Source organism: Aquarana catesbeiana, linkage group LG12, assembly GCF_042186555.1.
Source record: "Aquarana catesbeiana isolate 2022-GZ linkage group LG12, ASM4218655v1, whole genome shotgun sequence".
Lineage (NCBI taxonomy): Eukaryota > Metazoa > Chordata > Amphibia > Anura > Ranidae > Aquarana > Aquarana catesbeiana.
The window spans coordinates 67,887,318-67,913,415 of record NC_133335.1 but is presented as its reverse complement, the minus strand read 5'-3'; the positions used below and the strand labels follow the sequence as shown (position 1 = coordinate 67,913,415).

At 43.7% G+C, this 26,098-nt stretch overlaps 1 protein-coding gene across 2 annotated transcripts; it reads left to right on the top strand.

Moving 5' to 3' along the window:
• Positions 1-1,199: 1,199 nt before the first annotated feature.
• MSL1 (MSL complex subunit 1) lies at positions 1,200-25,742 on the top strand. 2 transcript variants are annotated; one of them, XM_073608002.1, is made up of 8 exons: positions 1,200-1,987; positions 10,334-10,563; positions 12,164-12,567; positions 19,065-19,129; positions 19,369-19,436; positions 22,414-22,538; positions 23,975-24,047; positions 25,367-25,742. In XM_073608002.1, exons 1-8 carry the CDS (start codon positions 1,526-1,528, stop codon positions 25,455-25,457), a joined length of 1,518 nt encoding a protein of 505 aa, XP_073464103.1. In that variant the 5' UTR covers positions 1,200-1,525; the 3' UTR covers positions 25,458-25,742. The 2 variants fall into 2 exon arrangements, with proteins under 2 accessions (XP_073464103.1, XP_073464104.1); XM_073608003.1 differs by having other exon boundaries at positions 1,203-1,987; positions 12,164-12,546.
• The last annotated feature ends 356 nt before the right edge of the window (positions 25,743-26,098 follow it).

The window sequence follows — 26,098 nt, the reverse complement described above, 5'->3', positions numbered from 1 at the left end:
GTGTATATCCCTCCTCCTCCTCATATACCGGTAGTAGTGTGGTGTAAGGGGATAGTAGTATGTCTCTCTGTGTATATCCCTCCTCCTCCTCATATACCGGTAGTAGTGTGGTGTGAGGGGACAGTAGTATGTCTCTCTATGTATATCCCTCCTCCTCCTCATATACCGGTAGTAGTGTGTGTGAGAGGAGAGTAGTACGTCTCTGTGTATATCCCTCCTCCTCGTATACCGGTAGTAGTGTGGTGTGAGGGTATAGTAGTATGTCTCTCTGTGTATATCCGTCCTCCTCGTATACCGGTAGTAGTGTGGTGTGAGGGGAGAGTAGTATGTCTCTCTGTGTATATCCCTCCTCCTCATATACCGGTAGTAGTGTGGTGTGAGGGGAGAGTAGTATGTCTCTCTGTGTATATCCCTTCTCCTCATATACCGGTAGTAGTGTGGTGTGAGGGTATAGTAGTATGTCTCTCTGTGTATATCCCTCCTCCTCGTATACCGGTAGTAGTGTGGTGTGAGGGGAGAGTAGTATGTCTCTCTGTGTATATCCCTCCTCCTCGTATACCGGTAGTAGTGTGGTGTGAGGGGATAGTAGTATGTCTCTCTGTGTATATCCCTCCTCCTCGTATACCGGTAGTAGTGTGGTGTGAGGGGATAGTAGTATGTCTCTCTGTGTATATCCCTCCTCCTATACCGGTAGTAGTGTGGTGTGAGGGGATAGTAGTATGTCTCTCTGTGTATATCCCTCCTCCTCGTATACCGGTAGTAGTGTGGTGTGAGGGGATAGTAGTATGTCTCTCTGTGTATATCCCTCCTCCTCGTATACCGGTAGTAGTGTGGTGTGAGGGGATAGTAGTATGTCTCTCTGTGTATATCCCTCCTCCTCCTATACCGGTAGTAGTGTGGTGTGAGGGGATAGTAGTATGTCTCTCTGTGTATATCCCTCCTCCTCATATACCGGTAGTAGTGTGGTGTGAGGGGATAGTAGTATGTCTCTCTGTGTATATCCCTCCTCCTCCTCCTCATATACCGGTAGTAGTGTGGTGTGAGGGAATAGTAGTAAGTCTCTCTGTGTATATCCCTCCTCCTCCTCCTCCTCATATACCGGTAGTAGTGTGGTGTGAGGGAATAGTAGTAAGTCTCTCTGTGTATATCCCTCCTCCTCCTCCTCGTATACCGGTAGTAGTGTAGTGTGGTGTGAGGTGGAGTGTCGCCCCAGGCTATTCCTCTCCCTCTCTCACACACACGGAGTACCCGCCCCATAACACAGTAGAACACACCCTTGTGTTGTGTACGGCTCCACAGCCGGCTCTCCTGTCCGAAGCAGTGCGTTCACTGCGTTGTGTGTATCTCGGGCCCCGGCCTCCTCTCTCCCCTGGAATCAGCACATCTCCAGGCCGCCCTCCTCCCCCCTCGTCCGCCATCTTGTTCGGGTTCCTCCTCCTCGGTTCTGTGTGAAGTGCGCCCCGGGGGCCTCGGCCTCCTCCCCTCACTCGAGGCTGCAGGAGGATGCCGGGCCCGAGGAGGAGCCATGAGTATGAAAACCAGTGTGTGCCGCCCGAGGCACGACGACCCCTTGCCGGGGGAAGAGGCTCAGGAAAACCCGGGGCTTGCGGGCCGGAGTAGGCCGCAGCAGCCGGCGGACGGCGCTTGGGCCGCGGAGCGGGGAGGGAAGGCTCCGGCCGGCCTCCTCGCCGACCCTTGCGGGAAGCTCGGCTGCCAAGCGGGGGCCCTGGCGGAGAAAGGCGGTGGGGGAGCGGCCGGGGCTGCGGTGACTGGGGCTGGGGCAGCTACAACGGCGGCCACGGGGCAAGGCCAGGCCCCGGCCTCCAGTTCTACGTCCCCCCCGCGCTGGAGACCTCCGATCAGAGGGGGAGCCGGGGCCTGCCTCAAGCAGATCGTCCTCCTCCAGCTGGACCTCATCGAGCAACAACAGCACCGCATCCAAGAGCGGGAGCGCCAGATCGGGGAGCTCCGGGCCGAGAAGGACACGGTAAGACGGGGGGGGGAAGAAAAATCGAGGCCGGGGATGCGGCCTGTATGTGGAGACGGAGCAGGGCTTGTGATCGGACTGTGTGTGGGCATGACAGGCAGTCTTTAGATTACTATGTATTGTACATCTGTCACCGACCACATAGAAATGTCACAGCCATTAGTTTGATGGGGTGCAATGCAGTACACGGTGTATGTATATATCATGTTGGATACAAGAGGCAATGATTATATCCTCAGTGAAGGACTGATGACATTTGACTTCAAATTAGAGGACCCTGTCAGTTTTTTTAATGTGTCCCCTTGAAGAGATTTGCCTTTACTTCCTGTCCTGGAGACACCAGAGGAAGTCAAAGCTAGACACAGATCACGTGTCCCCATTGGTGGATTCCTCCTCTATTCTGTGTCCATTGACAGCTCCAAATGGGGGCTTTTCCCTCCCCGATGACACAGCAGTAGAGATCTGACAAATGTTCTGGGCCTCAGATCCTCTTCATTTGAATGTCATTACCCTTGTAGTTCATTCGCTGTGCGGGGTTATTATTTGGGTGCAGGCTCTAGGCGATGTATTCTGATGGCGGGGAGTCTTCCCCCGAATGACACAGCAAATAAATTCCCCCCCCCCATCCACCTCCAATTCACGGACAAGGGAATCGGCTTTTTATTTTTTTTTCAACCACCTAGTCGAACGATACAAAAAACAGACCAATCTATTGGCTGCTTTATTCCAATAAGAATAGACTGGGATTTAACAGCTAATAAGGGGTTGGGGGAAGCCCCAGGTTCACACTAATGCGGTGTGGGAAAGACTGCGATCTGTGCGTGTTTCCCGCACCGAACTCCAGTTGTACTGCCCTTGTGATCCACTGAAGGTGTCAATACAAAGTTAATGACACCCCAAAAACAGTGTGTTTGTCTGCACCGGATCACATGGTACAAAACCACCACGAAATCTGATTGCAGTGCAGCTCCATAAAAGGTGCGATTTGAGGCCATTCACCGGCAGTGCAGTCCAACTCGGGGGGCGATTTGACAGACATCTGTGCAGGTTCATGCACAGATGTTTATTCAGACCCCCCCCCCGTGTCACCAAAAGTAGTACAGGAGCTACTTTTGGGAATTGGTGCCATTGCCAGCGATAGCCGCGGATTTGGCATGCGATTTGACATGTCAAATGGGGTGCTCCACCTGCTGTGCCTGTGATGCTTTGCAGCTGTGCCAGGAATTATCATCCATGTGAGTGAATGGGACCCATGCTGCATCCACATGCAATGCACATGGTGGTGAGGAGGCAACCTATCAACGCCAGTCAAATGCCTCTGAAAAGGGATCTGAGGGTGGATCATTTTTCAGAGGGGTTTAAAGGAGCCCAGTGTGTCTGTGATCGTGTTAAGATTTTTTGTTGAGCCTGAATAAAGGAAACCCCATTGATCCCCTTATATATGTTAAGCAGTCTGTATAACCAATCTGATTGCAGCTGATAAGAATCTGCCATGTATAGCCAGGTTAACATCTGATTTCAGGCATGAAGTGTAGTGGTAGCGGCTCAGCAGCAGTGTTTCTGGAAATTATATCAAATATAAAAATGTATACATGGTCATGCATTAAAGCAGCAGTAAATATGAATAAAAAAAATATATAAAAACCTTCCGGCCCCCCTGCAATTGACTGTACTAGTATGTATCACATACTAACAGATTATGAAGACTTTCTTGTAAAACGGATCCCTCGGCACGCTGTCACCGCTGCCAGAGCTTCTATCTTCACCTGGGTTCCCGGGCTCTGGCCATTTGAATGACCAACCTACGATGATGTCACTCCCGCGGCACAGCTCTCTTGAAGGACAGTATGCTGTCTATTGAGTGCGCCAGTGACATTACTGGCTGCTAGACACTGGAATATCCCTTAACCACTTCCCTACCGCACATTATGATATGACGGCGGCAGGAACCCTTCGTCCCTATGACGTCGTTTACGTTCTGAGCCTCTAGGGGATAGCGCGCCACGTCACTGGGCACCCGATGCGCGTGGCCGCGATTGCCTGTGAACACAGCAGGACCGTGGATCTGTATGCATGTCAACACACAGATCCACCTTCTGTCAGAGGAGAGGAGACCGATGGTGAGTTCCCAGTACAGAGGAACGCCGATCGGTCCCCTCCCCCTACAGTTAGAATCACTCCCTAGGATATGCATTTAACTTCCCTGACGGTAATCCCGAGTGTGGCTCGGGGTTAAATTTCAGTCCCATTAGCGGTAACCCCGAGCCACACTCGGGATTACATTGCAGGATCCTGGTTTGGCGTTACTTACCTTGTCCCCGGGATCCTGCGATGTCCCCCCGCTGTATCCGTGGGCTCTGTCTCCTCTGAAGCCTCTCTGTGCCAGGCTCCATTCCCTGCGAGCGGCGCAATGCACGGGGGCGGAGCCTGGCTGCAAATTCAAAAAAATGTAAAAACCATAACACATACAGTACTATAATCTTACAGATTACAGTACTGTGTGAAATTATTTCACATCCCTTTCGTCCCCAGTGCTTTGTCCTATGCCCTGCATGCAGTTTTATGTTATATGTACTGTTCTTTCTGCCTGGAAACTGGAGATTGTCCATAGCAACCAAAAAGTGTCCCTTTACGTCAAAAGTGGCTTTAGACCAGCTAGAAAACAGTGATAGTAAATTAGAACACTTGCAGAATTGAGAGAGAGTGAATGGTGGGGAAATTTATTTTATTATTATATTATTATTTTTTTAATTATTTATATTTATTATATTTTATGTTTTTGTGTTTCAAAATTCATCATACCCAGGATATCTACTAGACTCTGGTTTGGACAGATTTAAGTGTGTTATTGTTAAGAATTACAGGCCTACAATATAAAACACCAAATTTCCATGCAAAATAATTGTACCGCTTTCAGCACCTAAAATCCGAAATAATCATACCGCCAGGGAGGTTAACCCCATTCCTCGCCCCCTAGTGTTAACCCCTTCCCTGCCAGTCACATTTACACAGTAATCTGTACATTTTTATAGCTCTGATCGCTGTATAAATGTGAATGGTCCGAAGTGTCCGCAGCAATATCGCAGTCACGATAAAAATCGCAGATCGCCGCCATTACTAGTAAAAATAAATAAATAAAAATGCCATAAATTTACCCCCTATTTTGTAGACGCTATAACTTTTGCGCAAACCAATCAATATACGCTTATTGCGTTTTTTGTTTTTTACCAAAAATATGTTGAATACATATCGGCCTAAACTGAGGAAAAAATTAGTTTTTGTGTTTTGTTTTTTTTCTTATGGGATATTATAGCAAAAAGTAAAAAATATTGTGCGTTTTTTCAAAATTGTCGCTCTTTTTTTGTTTATAGCGCAAAAAATAAAAACCACAGAGGTTATCAAATAGGACCAAAAGAAAGCTCTATTTGTGCGAGAAAAAAATTTCATATGGGTACAGTGTAGCATGACCGCGCAATTGTCATTCAAAGTGTAACCGCTCTGAAAATTGGTCTGGGCAGGAAGGGGATGAAAATGCCCAGTATTGGAAGTGGTTACACAGTGCACATTTAGGAGATATTCTTTACAGGTAAGCTTTATCATAAGCCTACCTGTAGGTAAAAGTGTCAGAACGGACTTTACTACCGCTTTAAGGGCTGTACACATTGCATTTAGAAGCCCATTTGTTTTGAATTGGCCACAATGCACTAAAGATGCTCTACGCCACACTTGTCTTTGGTTCACACCCCTGTGGTACATTACAACACGTGTGCTGCAAGGCATTGTGCTGCACAGCCGTTATTACTGCACCTTGAAAAAAAAAATTGCTTGTATTGAATGCGGTTGTTGCACGGTCCCATTTGCTTGAGTAGGTTGTGATTGGTGGAGGTTCTGCTCACCAAACCTGAAAAGGACGGGGTTTAATTTTTTTCAGCCACAATTCTTTGCATGTGCTTTACATTCACAAAAAAACATATCCCTCCCACATACACCTCTGTCCTGTTGTCTTTGTAACTTGGGGGGCAACCACCTGGCCTTGACACCCCTCAAACGTAAGTCTAAACAAGCCCTTAGCACATTGGACTGCTATTCAAAATGAATGGAAATGCACTGCAGAACGTTTTTTTTGTAGCGCACAGTACACAGAGGGGTTAATTTACTAAAACTGGAGAGTGCAAAATCTGGTGCAGCTGTGCATGGTAGCCAATCAGCTTCTGACTTCAGCTTGTTCAATTAAGTTTTGAAAAAAGAGGGTGAGAGGGGAGTTTGGGACTTTTGAATGAGGCAATGAGTGGGTAGGTTCATCTGCCTCCGTCCCTAGTAATGTATTAAACAATACATACAAAGTCCAATTAAGCTTTGAGAAGAAGGTCTGGAAGCTGATTCTGAGTCCTCCAGTTTTAGTAAATCAGCCCCAGTGTTTTTTACAATGTAGTAATGCAGCACTTGGATGGGAACAAGCCCTTCAATATCCCTATTTGCATTACTAATTGACTGAAGGGTATATTGGCTACCATTGTCAAAATCCTATTACTATTGGTATAGGGTGTGTGTGTGTGTGTGTGTGTATGTATATATATATATATATATATATATATATATATATATATATATATATATATATATATATATATATATATATATTATACACTGTGTGAGAGTTTTATTAAAACTGGAGCACTCAGAATCTGGTGCAGCTGTGCATGATAGCCAATCGGCTTCTAACTTCAGCGTGTTCAATTAAGTCCTCATTCACACTGAACTCACACAATTTCAAACCGACTTCAGGGGGGCAACTTGAAAGACATCTGTGCGAGTTCATGCACAGATATCTATTGAAATTGCCTCAGAAGTCGCCAAAAATAGTGCAGGAACTACACGGCTGCATTATTCATTAATTCACACAGCCTATAGTCTCCATTCACATTTAGCGTTTTGGGATCTGTGGTAGAATCCTTGCAAACTCTGCCTGCAATGTCAAATCACATTGCAATCACAAAATGCATGTTCAAGTGCTATTTGTTTTCAATGGCACCTAAAAGCGCTTTTGGATCGATAAATCGCCTGGCAATCGTGGCAAACTGCAATGTGCAAAGCTCTTGTCGCCCAAAAGAAGCTCCTGCTCTTTTTGGGCAACAAGCTTAGCGAGATGCAGTTTGCTACAAGTTTTATCACTCCAAGACGGCTCCGCATTTGGAGTGCCAATGAAAATGAATGGCACCCGAACAGATTGCGGGCAGAATTTGCAACGATTTTGCCCGAGATCCTAAAACCCGGAAGTTGATTGGTTTCTAGGCAGAGCTGCACCATGCTTTTATACACTTCAGTTTGAGTTAATCAGCCCCAGTGTGTGTGTGATTGATATTATTTATTTTATTTCAGGTACTTATATAGTGCTCTCAATTTACGCAGCACTTTGCATATACACTGTATATTCACATCAGTCCCTACTCTCAAGGAGCTTACAATCTAAGGTCCCTAACTCACATTCATACATACTAGGGACAATTTAGACAGGATCCAATTAACCTACCAGCATGTCTTTGGGGAAAAAAAAAATTTATATATATATATATTTTTTTTTTTAATTTATTATCTCTATCTATTATTTAGAGCTGCACGATTAATCCCCCCCTTGCGACACAGCATTTTCCTGATTCGGTGCAGGCGCCTGCCAAGTTTATCACATCATTGCTTAGGCAGAGATGAAGAGAAACAATGTATCTTCTGTTCTTTTAGAACAGGGATATGCAATTGGTGGACCTCCAGCTGTTGCAGAACTACAAGTCCCATAAGGCATAGCAAGACTGACAGTCACAAGCATGACACCCAGAGGCATGATGGGACTTGTAGTTTTGCAACAGCTGGAGGTCCGCTAATTGCATATCCCTGTTTTAGAATTTAGATCAAAGGGATGAACTTCAGTCTGTAGATGAGGGCAGTTTAACCACTTGGGCTTCATGTACACTGCTACTGGTAAACTGACATTTAGGCTGGCCATACATTATACAATTGTCTTACAATTCTGTACAATTTTCCTTAGATTTTCCTTTAACTATGTAGTGCAAGGGCCTGCCTAATTGGATATAATTGAAAATGTTGTTTAGTTTTGACCTCCATATTATATGGTTTTTGGTAAATGTAAAATAAAATTGAACATGTATGGGCAGCCTTAGGATCAGTTGGGTGTTTTGTTGCTGCCCCTGAACTCTCCTCTGTTATCTTATCAGTACATACCGTATGTACACAGAGTCATTTCTAGTATTTTCTAGGCAGTTGAGTTTAGAAGCATTTTTTAGAAAGCAAAAAAAAAAAAAATGTGTTCAGAGGCATTTGAAACGCCAAATGGCTGTAACAGCTTTGTAAACGCGGTAATTTGCGTCTAGCCGTGTTTAGTTTACAGGCGTTTTTAATGAAGATACATTTTTGACTATAGTCGTACCTTTTTAGAATGTGTTAAGGGAGATGTTGTTTATGGATGGTGAGCTCTATTGATCTGCATGTTTGTATTGGGGGGGTGCAGGTGGTGGACATCATCTGATCCATTTTTGTGTTTCCTCCGGGTCACTACTCTACACATCCCTCCTTATGTTGTCAGCAAAGATCATGACAACTACAACTGTCCGCAGGGATGCATGAGCACTGATTTATCAGAACCGCATTAGTCCACATCCCCGTTTTTTATTGAAGAGTTGGAATCCTAGTGCTAAATATCGTCCTCATAACTCTTTGAGGGTTTTTTTCGGTCAGCTTGCATCGGTGAAGGAGTTGTGAATATGTATGAGAAGTCTGTGATTGTACGCTGGGAACATCAAAGGGAAAATGGGTGCATTGTGCAAAGTTTATCACAGCTGCAGCCTCAGCGGATATGTGATCAATTCTCCTGATGCTCATATATATTTTCCCACAAGACAGCCAGCCTCGCTATATTCTGTGCGTCTTGCGGCCAGACTAGGGGGGGAGGGAGAGCACAGGGTTTTTTTTTTTTTTTTTTTTTTTGGAAGAGAGGGGAACTTGTAGTGGAGAGAGGGGAAGGATGCTTGTGAGGGGGGAGACTGGAAATGGAGTGCGGATGTTTGAGCCGGTGCTTGCATGCTGTAATGCTGGGGAATCTGCCTCACCAACCCTCCATAGGAAGGACCCATGCAGGCTGAGGTAATGCCACCTCCCTCACCATCAACAACCCCCCACACACTTTTTTTTTTTTTTTTCTTCCATATTGCCCTCCCCCTTCTCTTCACAACCCCCCACCCTATGCACATTCATGAGGATCACACAGGACCATCATGGCGTTGGAGGAGGGGGGTGGCGGTTTAAATGGGCTGCCATGGCAACAGAAAGGAGGATGGTATACCATGGATTTAAGGTTTGGTGAAAGCAGAGGGAGACTCTGGCTGTATTTTTTTTTTTTTTTCCTCCTATTTAACTCCCCCATGCAGAGGAGAAGTTAGCTGCAGCAGCAATGGTTAACAGAATCCGCAAGCCTGCAGCAGCTAGGATATGCAAGCGGAAGGTCTGCCCCCTTAACCCTCTCACTGCTGCATGGCATTGGATCTTCTGGCTGCTGTAGGCCCCCCTCCCTTTTTTTTTTTTTTTTGGGCAGCAGGACTTCAGCTCCTTATTGACCCTTTATAGCCCACATCTACAGGGACAAATGATACACACTAAGAAAGGGTTAAGCTATTGCTGTGAGCTTTTTGTTTTTATACCTGCTTGTCTGCATATGAAAAAAAAAAATGTAGCTTGTTGTTATGTATATTTTTGTTTTTATTTCATTGCCATTGCATTTTCTTTTGCACCCTCCAGACATTGTAAACTGTCCATACTTGGCATGTCTCCTAGTTATAGGTGTCTGTCTATGCCTGTAATTTGGTGCAATGCAGACTGTATGTGGTTGCTGTATATAGATGTCTGTTTTGTGGCCTCCCTCCCTCCCGTTGACACTTTTTTTTTTTTTCCATAAATTGTCCATCTCTGCTTCACACCCATCCCTTCCCCCACACATGCACATATCAAGTTCATCATTACTCATGTCTACTTGGGGCTATGCATGATAAATAACTTGCATAACGCTCTCCACTATAAAACCTCCATACTGGAAGTGTTTCTGTTGCCCCTCCCCCTTTCATATGACTTGCCTGAAAATAACAACAGGGCCCAGAACTGTAACTTTCTGGTACCTACAGTTGGCACCGCTGTAAAACGGAAGACTTAAAGGAAACCCCTCCGCAGTGTAGACTGCTAATTTGAAAGCATGCTGTTTTGTCTAATAGCAATATCCATACTGGTAGCTGGTTCTATTACTATGCCTGTCAGAGCTCTTCGTAATGATTTTTCTTCTGCCTTTAGCTCCTGGCCCGCATTGAGCGGATGGAAAGACGCATGCAGTTGGTCAGAAAGGACAGCGAGAAGGACAAACAGCGCACGCCTCAAAGCCGTGAGTCGGCCGTCGACATGCCAGAGGGTCCTCTTCCGGAGAGCGCAGGGGGTGGGGAGTTTCCCCCAGAGGCCTCCCCGCGGCTATCGAGCCTTACCCCAAAACCCTTCTCCTATGGCCGTAATGCAAAGGGACTTAAAAGGTTTGTTGGAGAAAACTGTCCATTTCATTTTACTTAATTGCTGACGCAAGAACTGGGTGGTGTAAAAATGCAAATGGCTCAATATGTGGTCAGGATCCTGGCCCTGCTGCTTGATGTGAAATTCAGGTGGCAGGGTCACGGCTTAGCTTGGCCATTTACATTTGTGATTGTACTTAAAGTAGTAATAAACCCCTCATACTGTTTTAAACAAACATATTCTGATCTACCAGGGAAACATTCAGCAGTACATGATATAGTTCGTTTATACATATGCCATATCACTTACATGTTTGAGATTCCACTAGAGCCATATTCCTGAGTGCAGCTTCCCTGAACTTCCTGTCGGGGAGGGCGAGCTCTATGTCCTAAGGACAACAGTTTCAGATCTATTGGCTTAGAGGAGGCGGGAGCAGGGGAGTGGCTTGTCCTAAAGCTTTAGGGCTGTTTGTTTTGACACATACAGCTCCTAGCAGGGTGACTATATAGGACTGTAAGGGAAAGGAGCCATCTTGAAATGGGAGAGCTTGTCTATCGCTGAGTAGACCTGCTGGGTCTAGATAGGGCAACTGATAAATAAAGAAGCAGCATATACTGCCAACCTTCACATCAAGTGTTTATGTAAAGGCTCAATGTTTTTTTACCTTCATGCATAAAGGTAAAAAAACCTTTTGTGTGTGGCAGCCCCAACTAATACTTAGCTGAGCCATATTGCAATCGTGCGATGTGCACGAGAGCTGCAGCTTTCTGGGGAGTCTCCCTACTCATTGGCTGAGACAGCAGCAGGAACCATTGGCTTCCACTGCTGTCCTTCACAGCCAGTGAGCCAATGTGGAGTGAGACAGAGGGGGGGCCGAGCCATGGCTCTGTGTGAAGCTGTGTGTGTGTGTGGGAGCGTGCCTGATTTGGTGCCCCAAAAGCAAGATGCTTGCTCTGGGGGCACTCGACAGAAGGAAGAAGGCAGGGGACCTGAGAAGAGGAGGATCACGGCTGTTCACTCAGCAGGAGAGAGAATCCAGGAGCGCCGGCGGGGGTTCTGAGAAGGGGAGGATCGCGGCTGCTCTGTGCAAAACCACTGCACAGAGCAGGTAAGTATAACAAGTTTATTTTAATTTTTTTTTTTTTATTTGCTTTTTAATATCACTTTAAACTGATCATGCAAGTGCCATTCATGTTGTGTGGGAGCTACTCCATCACGTAGTGTCTATTATTGAGTGTACAGTTTAAATTAAAAAAGCAATTTTTCAAGAGTCTGATGGAAGAGTTGGAATCTCTCATGTACCTTATGGGTATGTTTACACAGCTTTTTAAAACCCTGGTTTATACTCTATGTATTTGGGAGAAATCAGCATTCTAGATGGATAGACTAGTCCTCCAGAGAGTAGAACAAGTGGAATGCTGGTTCTCTATGTGTGCAGATGGAGCTTACCTGAAATAGGTGCCAATGTTGGCAGAATAAATATTTGCTTTTTCCTGATTTACTTATATTTCAATTTCAATAGGGAATAGAAGACTGCAGATGGTAAACAAGGTCTAAGTGTCCTGCTGATCACCTTTTTTGAATATCAGTTAATGTGCGTTTTTCTTTTTTTTTACCTTGCAGGAAGTCTGCTTTTGGCCGTGCAGAGCACAGGACCCCTGTTAAAAGACTGTCTTCTGACTTAGCAAAGATTAAGGGTAAAGTGTCCCGTTTGCCAGTAGAAATATCAGAAACTGAACCTGCAGGCTCTGTACCAGAGGCAGGAGGTCGTCGAGAGCTGCGCCACAAAGAGACTCCTGAGAAATCACAATCTCCTGTAGACACCCCACAAATACCTGCATGGGGTGACACTGCAGCATCTTCATTAAAGGACAATGACCCAAACCCTGGCGAGGCAGATGATCTGCCCTACCTCTCCACCACAGACATGTATCTATGCCGGTGGCATCGGCCACCTCCTTCCCCTCTAAGGGAGCCCTCCCCCAAGAAAGAAGAGTGTGTGGCAAGTAAGAACTTACTTATTTGTTGTAAGTGCGCTGCTTGTCTTAGTTTAAGGTATTCTGTGGTGTTCAGTGCCAAATGCTGTTAAATACGTTTTTTGTTTTTTTTTCAGTCCACTAAACAATGAATTGCATTCAATTAGACGCAGCGAAAATTATAAAATGTAAAGCAGCGAATAAAAATAGGGATTGCTGCACAGTTACTAGTTTTTATGTATTTAGAGTTGTAATTTTCATTGGTAAACTTTTGCAAACTGGTTGCAATGGAAAATTACTAAGCGTAAGTTGCATTTCAGAGACTGCAATGTGTACATCTCACATGTAGATGGCACAGCTCAGGCCTCCCACCAATGCCTTGTTCAGACCACACAACTACTGCTGGATTCTGTGAAAGAAAAACAGAATAATTTGGTGAATTTTGGTTGAAGTTGCCCTTGAAATGCAGAACACTTGATACTTTTGATTGTCATGACTTATGCACACTTTTCGCAATCTGACATGGCCACAGCCTGTGTGTAACGCTCTACTTACATCTCAAGCGTTTTGCTCAATCTGTAGAGATTGCTTCATGCTTTGCATCCTCTTACCCTTTAGCAAATGGCATGGATTCCACTTAAATTCGTAGGAGAAACGTCTACCGTGTTTCCCCGAAAGTAAGACCTACCCTGAAAATAAGACCTAGTGTGATATTCGGGGGGGGGGGGGGGGGGGGGCTGCAATATAAGCCCTACCCCGAAAATAAGCCCTAGTTTAAAGTGATTGTAAACGGATAGATTCCTCTTTATTACAGTAGTATATAATGTAAAAGATGTGTTTCTGTAATCTAATTGTGTCAAATACCTTCGGTACAGCACCACTCAGCGCTCAGCTGACCTCCCTCTGCTCTCCTCCCGGCCATCAGCGGGGGATCTCGCGCCCCCCTCCTCTCTGCAGTGCTCAGATCGGGGAAGAGAGCTCCGGCAGGTCACGGGAGTGGTGCTCCGCTGATCTCCCGCTGCTCTCCTCTTCTCCCAGCTGTCTGGGGGCCCCCCCTCTGCAGTGCTCAGATCGGGAAAGAAAGCTCCGGTGTTCTGCCGAGAAAGTTCCGCTCGGCGGATAAGGACCGCAGTAGGATCCGGCGGAAATAGCCGAAGGAGAATAGCTGAAAATCAGCTGTACACGGCGCCTGTAAGAGGGCCCCTCGCGGGCTCGCTTCGCTCGCCGTGCTTCGGGCACGGCCTCGCTTCGCTCGGCTCTTTTTGATTCCCCCTCTAGGTCCACTTGGATGGTGGGGAAGGAACCTGGACCCAGGGCGCAGGCGCCGTGTACAGCTGATTGAAAAGTTTGAGCTTCGGCTATCTCCGGCGGCTGACAGTAGTTCGTACTGCGCAGGCCCTGCGCAGTACAGGGGGGAACTTATCCGCCGAGGGAACTTTCTCGGCAAGACACCGGCAGGTCACGGGAGTGGTGCTCAGCTGATCTCCCGCTCTCCTCTTCTCCCAGTTGTCTGGGCCCCCCCCCCCTCTGCAGTGCTCAGATCAGGGAAGAGCGCTCCGGTGGGCCATAGAAGTGCCGAGCAGTGCTCAGCTGATCTCCCGCTGGTCTCCTCTTCTTCCAGCTGTCGGTGGGGGATTTCAGGCCCCCCCTCCCTCTGTAGTCCTCTGAGCAGGGAAAACAGCTCCGGCGGGTCACGGAGGCACTGAGCGGCGCTATAGGAAAGTATTTGACACAATTAGATTACAGATACACACACCTTTTACATTATATACTACTGTAATAGAGAGGATTCTAGCATTTTTACTATGTTCACACTGGGGATTCCTGACAGGCGGAGAGGGGAAGAGAAGACAGCACATTAAATGGCAAGCCCTACCCCAAAAATAAGCCCTACTGTGTTTTTAGTTGCCAAAATGAATATAAGACCCGGGCTTATTTTCGGAGAAACACGATAGGTGTATGTGTGTTTGTTTGTTTTTTTTGTTTTTTTGAGTGATAATGAATACCTTGACCCTTTCATGCATTAGGTACATCTTATTGTGATTTTGCTTGGTGCAGGGAACACTGGTAGCCTGCAGATGCGTACATGTTCATGCATGTTTCACAACAAAAACAGACAGATACTGACTCAACCTTTTTATCTTTTAGTGTTTTTTTTTTTATGTTTTTGTTAGAGGAGGCATTATCATCAGCCAAGCTATGATGAGAACACAGCACAATGGGACTCACTGGTATAAGCTAAAAAAAAGGGAACATTTTGGGACCATTTAGATTTATGCATCTGCAGTTTTTGTAGTTGGGTAGGTACGCAGTTATGCGATGGTGTGTATTTCCTGTGTTTTCAAAGCCTTTTTGAAATTAGAATTTTGGAGTGGATGAGGTTGATCAAGGCTTGTTAATACTTGTTGCCAGCCCCCCCCCCCCCCCCCCCCCCCAAAAAAAAGTTCTATGCATTTTGATTTTGATTTACTGCTGTTGACTTTCATGGCCTCCCAAGGCTCTTTAAAAAACCAATATATCATTTTTTTTTTTCCAAACTCGCTGCATTGCAACGCTGAGCTGGGAACAGACACTATCTCTTTTTATTATGGCAACCTATGATACATGCATTTTAGCACATTGGAATATATGTTAAAACGCAACATTGTAAATGGGTCCTTAGAGGTCTGTTTATAAAGTAGTGATCGTAACTTTCATCAGACATTCTCTGGTGGAGAATCATTCACTGTCATTTAAAACACACAGGCCTGGAAGGATCACCTGCAAAGACTTTTTGCCAAATGTCAGATTTACTGCTTTAAAAATGGACCTCTCAGTGTTGTCTGTAGCAGCCAATCAAATATATGCCACTTTTTAATTGACGTGCCCAGGCTCTGGAGCTTTTTATAAGGGAGCCCCCTTGGCACGTTAGAATTGCTGTTCTATGTTCAGTTGGATATTTCTGCTTGGCTGTTTGTAATGTTGGTATGATCATAGCTGGCTGTTTTTATGTCTTAGGATCTCCAGTGCCAAGACCCCCATCAGAATTTCCTGTTCTGCCCCATGACCAATTTTGTTTATCTATACCTCTCCTAGTTTCATAAAAGTACATGTAAGGCCCCTTCCACACGGGGCGGACACCGCTAGCTTAGCGGAGAATCTGTTGATTACCGCTGAGCAGACGGATGGCTGGTCTGTGCCCCTCTGTTCATGCAGAGTGGACACACACAGCCCACTCTCCTCTACGGCTGGTTGGATGTAAAAAGACCGCTTGTCCGTTTACGCCCATCCGTTGGACGTAAAGCGATTGGAACCCCATCCGTCTGTGTTTAGCGAATAAGATTGGATGTTGGCGGGTGTATATGTCAATTTACACCTGCCACTCCATAGAGGAGAATGAAGGATCTGATCTAGGGATGCAGCGATACCATTTTTTTTCTTTTTCTTACAATGAGTACAAGTACCGATACTTCCTTTTTTTTTTTTCTTTAGTACGCACCGATACCTTCAGCTGTCAGCAATAGTACAAAGCATTGAAAAGTTATTTACAAATGAAATAAATAGATTTTTTTAAAATTTATGTTAATATATATGTGTTTAAAATATTCACTAACAAAGCAAACAAAGTTTTAATTGTTTATCTTTTATAAAATAGACGTGAACAAAAGAAAAAAAGCAGGAAAATAATAATTAAATGGAGGAGAATAGGGAGTTAATTAAGGCTGATTAGAGTATATTAACCACTGAAAACCAGAATAATGGCTTTTCATAAAGTTGTCCTTTTTAAATTTAGAGGAACGCTGTACCCAAAATGAAAAATTGAATTGTATCCATTAACATCAGGTGTATGGAAAATTTTTATATATATTTTTTCCACATAAACACTTGGCTATTAAAATCCACCTCTTATGTATCTGTGTTCAATCTCATAATGTATTATCACCTCAAAAGCATATTTTCCTGGTTTGCTCAATAAGCACCTCCTAAAGAAAGTTGCTGTCAACTTTTATTACTTTTGTTAGGATGAATCGACTGAAATTTGATCGGTAGATGGGCCTATCACTCAGACCGACTTTAATCCGAAGTCAGACTTTCATCTGAACAGCACATGCACCCAATCAGATGCAACCACTGCTTAGGTATTTAAGCAGCCACAGGAGCAGCAGCTGTCAATCTAATATAGCTGGCAGTGCAGATCCCTCCTTGCACACTGTTTAGTGTGGAAAAGGAAATCTATTGATTTTTCTTGTTCAGTGTGCTGGAAGAGTGTATGGCCTGCTCTTCGATGCAAAAGAGATATTAAAATGGCAGCTGGTAGTTTTTTATTTATTTGTGATTGCTAGACAGGAAATTATGTTTGATAAATGTTGCCTCCAGCTATACCATTTATTGAAAACCTGTCCTGGTCTAATACAATTGTATCATTGGAAAGGTAATCATTTGCTCCCATTTTTCCTGGCAGTTTTTCCATGGTCTGAACCAATGAAATAGTGCGTCCATTCAATACAGATAACTCCCTCGCTAACCAATGTAGTTCTGACACTTTCATTATTTCCTGAAGATGTGAGTATCTGAAACCCGATTGGCTCATCCAATATAATGGAAACACCATTCAGCCTGTGAATCTGTAGTCATCAAATCCTGAATTCAGGAGCCTGTCGATCCAATAAAGGAGCCAGCAGGCACTTCTAAAAAAAAAAATAAAAATGCTTATTTCTACTTTTGTGCTTATAATACCCTAATGTCTTCTTATTTCAGAATGTCAATAATGGACTCAAAGGGGCTTTTTATCATTTTAGAGACGCTGGTTCCTGAGATTTCTTCAGCATTTGTAATTCAGGAAAATTAAAACGTGGCTGGCAGTTCCTATGCTAGTAGAAATTGCTAGAACACTGCTATTCTGGTTAAAATAAATATCTTTTCAAGTAATAATATTCACATGGAAGTGTGTATGTGTGATATATACACACACATACGTACACGCAATGTCTCTTGGGACTGTGATTGCTGACAAACAAAAGCTGGCCATATGCACATAGATTTCTTTTGTTGGGCTGAATTTTGGCCAGTTCAGCAAGCATTTACTGAAATTGGAGCCATGTTTGGCAGCCGTAGGCCCCTTTCACACATGCGGGCCATTTGTCCGTTTTTTTTCATCCATCCTTTGACGGTTGAAAAATGGACATCAATGCATCTCTATGGAAAAACAGGTGTAAATGGATGATCATCTATTTACATCCGCCTCCATCAACATCCATTTTTTTGGAACGGATCAAAGCCCTAATTTTTCTTCCATTAAAAAAAACAGATCGGACAAAAAGCGGATGTAAACAAACGGTCTGTTTTTGCATGTAAAAATGGCTCTGCTACTCAAGGGGTTAAGGACTCTAGCTGGAGGATGTAAAAAAAAAAATTAAACATTAAACATGACTGAACTGATGAAACGAATGGTCCACATGTGTGAAAGGGGCCCTTAAGGAGATTGAATCAGTTTGGCTAATAGAATCCATTGTTTTCAGGCACTCTAACCGGATTGTGCCTAAGCCGGCCATACGTGGATCAAAAAAACGTCCGAATTTTGATCCATGTATGGGTAAGGAAGTTGTACAGACGTTGATCTACCACTCAAAATCTGTACAACCCCCTTGTCAGATTTTTACCCATTTGATCAGTTCTTGCTGCTATAGTCAGCGGCACTGATCAGGGTATTCTGATGATGGCCAAGTTTCCCCCTGTCAAAATACAATAGCTCAGTGGAAGGATTCTTCCATCCACGTGTGTGGATGGGGGAATTAAGTCTTTTTCTTTTTCTTTCTGTTCACACCACTGGTTGACCTGTCTATGAGGCTGCCTTAAAAATGTGCGCATGAGATGCATTTTTAGTGTACCCAACCGATTTCCCTTAAGCTACAAAGGCAGCAGATAGAGGTCTACATATGCCCCAACTGCAATGCTTTGTATTGCGGCTTAGCAAAAATGACCCCCTCTAGGCTTCCTGGTTCCCAATCTTTGCAGCACGCTGCTCCCAGCACAAACGTGCGCATATGGATGGCCTCATGGAAGAACCGTTGCTATGAAGCTGCATATATGTTTCATGAATTTAGCCACAAAGGAAAAGGAAACATATATTATTAATAGAATTACCAGGTGAAAATGCAAGGGCAAAAAAAGCCTGAAAAAAAACATCTAATGCAGCCACCATATCTAAGGAGTTAGTAAGCTGTAATATATAACATCTATCTTTTTTTTTTTTTTTTTTTTTTTTTTTTTTAAATCCTATGGAATTGTAGGTTTGGGTAATTGGTTATAAAGTCACCTAAAATATATTGCCTGATATTAGGATAGTGATTTGTTGCTCGGCTTTTATTAGATGAAGTTAAAAATCAGATTAAGTATGTTAGGGGTTTTGTTATGGCTTTGTAACAAACAAGAACACAAAACAGGAAATCTGTTGGGACATACTGTAGCAGATGGAGTAAGAGATGCAAGCATGTTGCAAACCATGACGTTGTAGTTTCTTGTAGCAGAGAATTGTATGTGTGATATTCTAATATGTGTTCTCTTTATAGTTCCTTCATGGAGAGAGCACCCTATAGAGCCCCTTCAGGATTCGAATGGTGCAGACATACCAGAGGTAAGTTTTTTTTTTTTTTTTTTTTTTTTTTTTTTTTTATATAAAAAAGAAAAAAGTTTCCTGTGTAATGTTGGAGCTTTTATATGTCTACTGTGATACAAAAGTAGAAATTGTGCCGCTAGCAGGCTAACCTTTTAGTTTTTCTAAATGGTTTTCTTTTAACATCATTGGACCTGTAAGTGTTGAATCTGGGGGAATTTGACAAATGTATGTACCGACTAAGTATTATTTCTTCCTAGAACCTGGATGATGCAGTATTTGCAAAGAGACATGTCAAGTTGGAGCTGGATGAAAAGAGGAGAAAGCGGTAAGTGTGAAGACGCTGTCGACAGGTTTGTTTAGTAATAGATGTGCGTTGTAGGAGCACTGGCCTCTAAGGTGACCTGGATTGAGTGATGCAAATTATTAAAATTTTGAGGCGTGACACACAAGTCTAAGACCTTTTTCACACCGAGGCAGTTTTCAGGCATTTTACCGCTAGAAATAGCGCCTGTAAAGCATCTGAAAATTGCCTCCCATGCCGACCGAATGTGATATGTTTTTAACCCCTTCTTTGGCCGCTAGCGGGGGTTAAAAGCGCCCCACTAGCGGCTTAAACAGCAGTAAAGCGCCGCTTTACCGCTAATGCACGAGCAGCCCCAGTTTGAAAGGGGTCTAAAGCAGGAGTCCTCAAACTTTTTAAACAGGGGGCCAGTTCACTGTCCCTCAGACTGTTGGGGGGCTGGATCAATGCCCATCAGTGCAGCCTCAGCAGTGCCCATCAATGCCGCAATGGAGGAGCAGATGAGGTCACCCAGCCAGTGATTGGGAGCAGAGGGATGGGTATAGCACAGAGACACAAGATGCAGCCAAGATAGCGGCCGACTCTGAGGATTGGAAAAACTTCGGCTAGATCCATAGGGCAGGGCAGGCCAGCCGACCAGCCCCAGACAGCCACGGGGACAGGATGAAGCTGATGAGTGTGACCCTGCTGGCGTCCTAACAACCGATGACTCCATCATTGGGGTTTCCCGCTGGCAGCTGAATGTAAGAATAGCTGGTTGCTAAAGACTTGGCGGCCGGCTTTCCGGCCTGCTCCTTAACAACTGATGAGTCATCAGTTGTCAGCAGTAAGAAAATTGTGGAAAAAAAAAAACATAGTAGCCCCCCCCCCCCCCCCCCCAATCCATACCAGGCCCTTTTGGGTCTGATATGGATTTTCAGGGAAACCCCATGCCAAATTAAAAAAAAAAAAAAAAGGGGTGTGGGGTTCCCCCCCTTATCCATACCAGACCCTTATCCAAGCAGGCAGGCCAAGGAAAGGGATGGGAACGAGCGAGTGCCCTCCTCCCCCCGAGCCATACCAGGCCACATGCCCTCAACATAGGGGGGTGTTGCCTTGGGGCAAGGGGGGCTCTTGCCCCTCCCCCCACCCCAAATACCTTGTCCCCATGTTGATGGGGACAAGGTCCTCTTCCACACAACCCTGGGCGGTGGTTGTGGGGTCTGCAGGCAAGGGGCTTATCGGAATCTGGTAACCCTCCCCCAAAAGTGTCAGAAATAAAAACGCACAGTTTTTGACAATTTCTTTATTAAAAATAAAAAAACCCATGTCCCCCGTTGTAGATTCATCGTCAGTCACGACGCCCGCCGGGCCCGAAAACGGGGGGGAAAAAAAAGCTCCGCCTGCGACGAAGGCTGACTGCCTGCTTCGCCGTCTGACAGTTCTTAAATAGGTAAGTGGCGGAGCCACCTGGTGGCACTGCCCCCTTGTGATGTCACGGACTCAGCATACTCTGGTCGGTTATGTCACAAGGGATCGGGGTCACCCACTGATGTTGTCGGCTGACTCTGCCCTTTAGCTATTTAGGAAATGTCAGACGGAGAAGCAGGCATTCGGCGGGAGCCTTCGTCGAGACCAGAGTTTTTTTTCATTTGTCTAGTCCAGCGGGGGCAACGTTGATTGATTGATGATTCTACATCCGGGGACTTTATTTTTATAAAAAAAAAAGGCATTATCAAAAACTCGTGTCTTCACTCTTTACACTTTTTTGGTGAATGGGTACTATGTACTCAATACTCCATCACATGGGGGCCCCCTTGTTAAAGGGCATATGTGGCCTGGTATGGTGAGGGCATGTGGCCTGGTATGGTTCAGGAGGAGTGGTAGGGTGCTCGCTCGTCTCCCCCCCCCCCCCCCCCCCCGCTGGTTGCATGCTTGGATAAGGGTCTGGTATGGATTCTAGGGAAGGTTTTGTTTTGTTTTTGGGTTTTTTTTGGTTTTTTAATTACATTAAGCTGATGAATCATCGATTGTTAAGGACGTGCCGGCCCTCTCCTTAGCAACCAGCTATTCTTCAAATAGAATTCGTATTGGTCGATCAATTTTTGACCGATTTTTCTAATTCTTATTCCAAAAATTAGAAATTCTTGGGAAAACAGATGTAAGTCTGCATCAGTTTTTCATCCGATTTTCTAACAAGAAAAATGACGGAACTGATGAAGATAACGGAATGTCCGTGTGAAAGAACCCTTATTATTCATTTTATTTATTTATATATATATATATATATATATATATATATATATATATATATAAAATAATGTATCTCTCCCCTCCATTCTAAGAGAGAAAACACAGGGGCGGGCTTTACAGTGACTGATCACTGTGATCGCCAATCAGAGGCTCCCTGCAAGCAGGCCTAATCCTTTCATCTGCTATAGCAGTGGTCATCAACCCTGTCCTCAGGGCCCACTAACAGGCCAGGTTTTATGTATTACCTTGGGGAGATGCAGACTGGAATACTGCAATCACTGAGCAGCAAATGATATCATCTGTGATGTATTTCCGTTATCTTGCAAACCTGGTTTGTTAGTGGGCCCTGAGGACAGGGTTGATGACCACTGCGCTATAGAATAGAGGAAAAGATCAAAATGTCTTGCACCACTGTTAATATCAGGTGAGGTATTGGTGCAGCTTGTGCAGGTATGTTCCTTCAGGTCATTTCTTTGGGAAGTATTATCCCATGCATGGTCAAACCCAGATCAACAGGTATATAAACAAAGGGAGAGATTTACTAAAACTAGAGCACACAGAATCTGGTGCAGCTGTGCATAGTAACAAATTGGATTCTAACTTCAGTTTGTTCAGTTAAGTTTTGACAAAATCCTGAAGCTGATTGGTTACTATGTACAGCTGCAACACATTCGGTGTGCCCCAGTTTTAGTAAATCCCCTCCTAAGTGTAGCACTGTCTCAGAGGTAAAAACAAGGCATTACATTTTATTCTCACACCTGCAATTTAGGTGGGACATACAGAGGATCCGCGAGCAGAGAATCTTGCAGCGTCTGCAGCTGAGGATGTACAAAAAGAAGGGCAATCAGGAAAGTGAGCCAGAAGTCACATCCTTCTTTCCAGAACCTGATGAAGGTAAGTTTAGGCCCATGCCACTCATATGATTAAATAATATGTTGCTGAGCTGTGTGTATTATCTCCACCTATTCTGTAGGTTTGACTTTAACATTAGTGAGGGGGGTATTGTTTGCTAAATTCCTTCAACTTTCCTCTGCTTGTGGTAAATATCGGAACCATGAAAATCTCTGTAAAGGTTCTAGCGCCTGGTAAGGCAAGACCTATGAGAACCTTAATAAATAAATGATTACATTTAATATAAATATATATATATATATATATAATATTTAATCTTCTGGTTTGATGTGTCTTCAAGTAAATTCTTCACCATGAGTGCTCATGAGCTAGATGGCAACTCACTAAAGGTGTTTGCCCACTTTTTACGGTAGGTCAAAATGCGCTTTTATTTGAATGAACCAGATATATATCCTGGGTAAACATCTCTCCACTGTGGGACCCCCTCCAACAAAAGCTGAGGATGCAGGAACAGACTCCACCAGGGACACAAAGAAGAGCTCTTATGGTGTTGTACGTTTTATGAAAATGGTTAAAAGTTGGAACAAACGTTGCACTTGCATGTGACTGTGCCAGTCCCGGCACTGAGGTGTCTACAGCATGTGCGGATGGGTATATTGGGCTTGAGGCAGCGTGCAAGCCACGACTCGTTATGGATATACTAGTTAGTTGGATGTCACATGTAGGACCCGGAAATGACGAATCCCCGATTATATCTGGTTCATTCAAATAAAAGCGCATTTTACCTACCGTAAGTGGTCAAATACCTTTGGTGAGTTGCCATCTACCTCTTGAGCACTCATGGTGAAGCATTTACCTGAAGACACATCAAACCAGAAGATTATATATATTTTACACAAAATATTGACACTTTGGGCCCAATTTGGACATTTTCACTTAGGGGTGTACTCACTTTTGTTGCCAGTGATTTGGACATTAATGGCTGTGAGAGTTATTTTGAGTAGCAAATTTACACTGTTATACAAGCATTACACTCACTACTTTACATTGTATCAAGTGTCATTTCTTCAGCGTTGTCACATGAAAAGATATAAAATTTTTACAAAATTTTATATTTAGAGATATATATAGAGATATTATATATATATCTCTATCTCTCTCTCTCTCTCTCTATATATATATATCTATATATATATATATATATATATATATATATATATATATATATATATATATATATATATATATATATAGATATATATATATCTCTATCTATAGATATACATAGATATAGATATATAGAGATAGATATTGTCAGGGACTGCTTTGAAAAGATGTGTTTCAGAGAGGTATGCCTATGTACTGTAATTGTCCTAATGTGGCCTCTCACAGCATGTTAAACACTTGCTTCTGTTTAATCTTATGCAATGTGTTTAAAAGTTTGCTCCTTGTAGTCTCACTTTATTTTTCTGCTACAGTGCAGTCTGTGTTAATTACCCCCTACCTCCCTGTCGTGGCGTTTGGACGATCCCTGCCTAAAATAACCCCACAGTAAGTACACCGTCCTCAAGTTTTTATACTTCAATGACTTTTTTTTTTTTTTTAATTCTAAGGGGTATAATCATAAAAATTGTTTTCCAAAAAGCAAAAACTATTGCTGTTTAACGGCTTTAAAAAATGGATGTTTCGTTATCTCCAACACTCCCAGATTTTCGTGCAAGCCTGCACTTGGCACCAAGTACGAAATGGGCATTTAACCATAGAGCATAATGGCAGTCTGCCCAGTGCTTGCCTGCCAGACGGACTGTTGTGTTTTCCACTTTTGTTGGTACTGGGAGCACTAGCAATACTAAACTGCAACAACTTTTACTGAGGAGTAAGGTTCTTATATTTACTTTTGTTTTCTGTAGTCAGAAGGCAAATGCTGGCTTTATCATTTATAGGTAGCCTGTATGTGGGGAAATATGGAGGTTGCTATTGCTGGCCACCTACACATATTTAGTAGTTTTGGCTTTAGTACTTTGAGTCACTGACCCAAAACCATTATGCATATTAGACAGAATGATCTGATGAAAGTAGTGAGGCGTTTTGATCCACATGACAGATTTAATTTTTAAAAGATTTTTAGAGATCAGCAGGCTACATATGTAGTCCATGTGCAGTTATGCTTATTACACATCAGAAGTTGTCCTTTTATTTTTATGTCTGAGATCTGATTTCTAACCCTCCCTGCTTTTTCTACTGTCTTAGGCAGGCCATAAGCTGTTTGAATCTCGGTCGGTTTCTGCTGAACCGGCCAAGATTCAAACTGTTTATGGGCAGGCTGAATGTACCAAGTTGATCGATTTAAACTTGGGTACAACCAGCCTGCTGGGTTTTACCTACAATTATCACTAGCGGTTTGTGTAGCAATAGTCGCTGAGTTCTTCCGGCGGGGACGGTTTTCACTGCCTTCCCACTGCAAGAAGACAATGGGGTTGATTTACTAAAGGGAAATCCACTCTGCACTACAAGTGCACTTGTAAGTGCAGTCGCTGTAGATCTGAGGGGAAGATCTGAATTGAGGGGAAGCTCTGCTGATTTTATCATCCAATCATGTACGAGCAAAAATGCTGTTTTTTATTTTCCTTGCAAGTCCCCCTCAGATCTACAGCGACTGCTGCTTTGTAGTGCAAAGTGGATTTGCCTTTCATAAATAACCCCCACAGGTTCGGCAGGAGGGATTCCCACATCAAAACTGTCTGTTTATGGGGGAATCGAGAGAATTTCTTTCCTGCAGCCTGTTGTTACAGGAAAAAAAATCGCTCAGTGTATGGAAAAAAACTCTTGGTTCTTCTTTTAATACCTTTTTTTTTTTTTTTTCCCTATAGGAATTTTGAGCTCCCCTGGCTGGACGAGCGGAGTCGATGCCGTCTTGAAATGCAAAAAAAGCAAACCCCGCACAGGACACCTCGTAAATAGCCAGGCAACCCCTTGTCTTGTGACAACCTTTAAGTACTGAATTATATGCACTGCAAGTTGATGTGTACAAGACCCGAGGGGTTAATGTTGCCTTTCTCTTTACCCTCAAGCGTGGCCTGCAATGTATTTCAGACCCCACTGGCTTTGAAGTTATTCTTCATCATCAAATATGAATTTTTTTTCTCTTTCTTTTTGTGGATTTTTAAGTTTCCCACTAAAAGTTTTTAAATGCTTCTGGAGCAAAATATTGTCAATTTATTTTTATACATAAACTTCATAACTTTTTTGTATTGTCTTTATTGCCTCATCTATGCAGAGTATTTAGTGATTTTCTTTTGTCTTTTCTCCTCCCATTGGCTGTTCTCATTACAGTGTTACAACATAATGTTGTCAGGGTCCCCGGTAGTCAAGTGCTTTTGTAGAGGAGCTACCCTTGTAAGAAAGTCTCAAACAAGGTGCGACATTTCATAGAAATACCTGTGTAATGTCGCAAGGTTTCAGGAGTAAAATGTGGAAATTCCACTCTGTCCCACAAAAACTACTTCTTGCCAGAACATTGAACTAGCTGAAAAAAGTTGTCCACCATGCCCTATATATGAGGCATGTAGGGACATTGCATTTTTTTCCTGATGTAATTATGA

What these genes read in the sequence shown, in the direction of transcription:
- MSL1 (XM_073608002.1), top strand. Translation starts at nt 1,526, where the DNA reads ATGAGTATGAAAACCAGTGTGTGCCGCCCGAGGCACGACGACCCCTTG. An exon ending in CTTTCCAGAACCTGATGAAG is followed by an intron (nt 22,539 to 23,974) that starts GTAAGTTTAGGC and finishes TTTCTGCTACAG; the next exon opens with TGCAGTCTGTGTTAATTACC. An exon ending in CTGCCTAAAATAACCCCACA is followed by an intron (nt 24,048 to 25,366) that starts GTAAGTACACCG and finishes TTTTCCCTATAG; the next exon opens with GAATTTTGAGCTCCCCTGGC.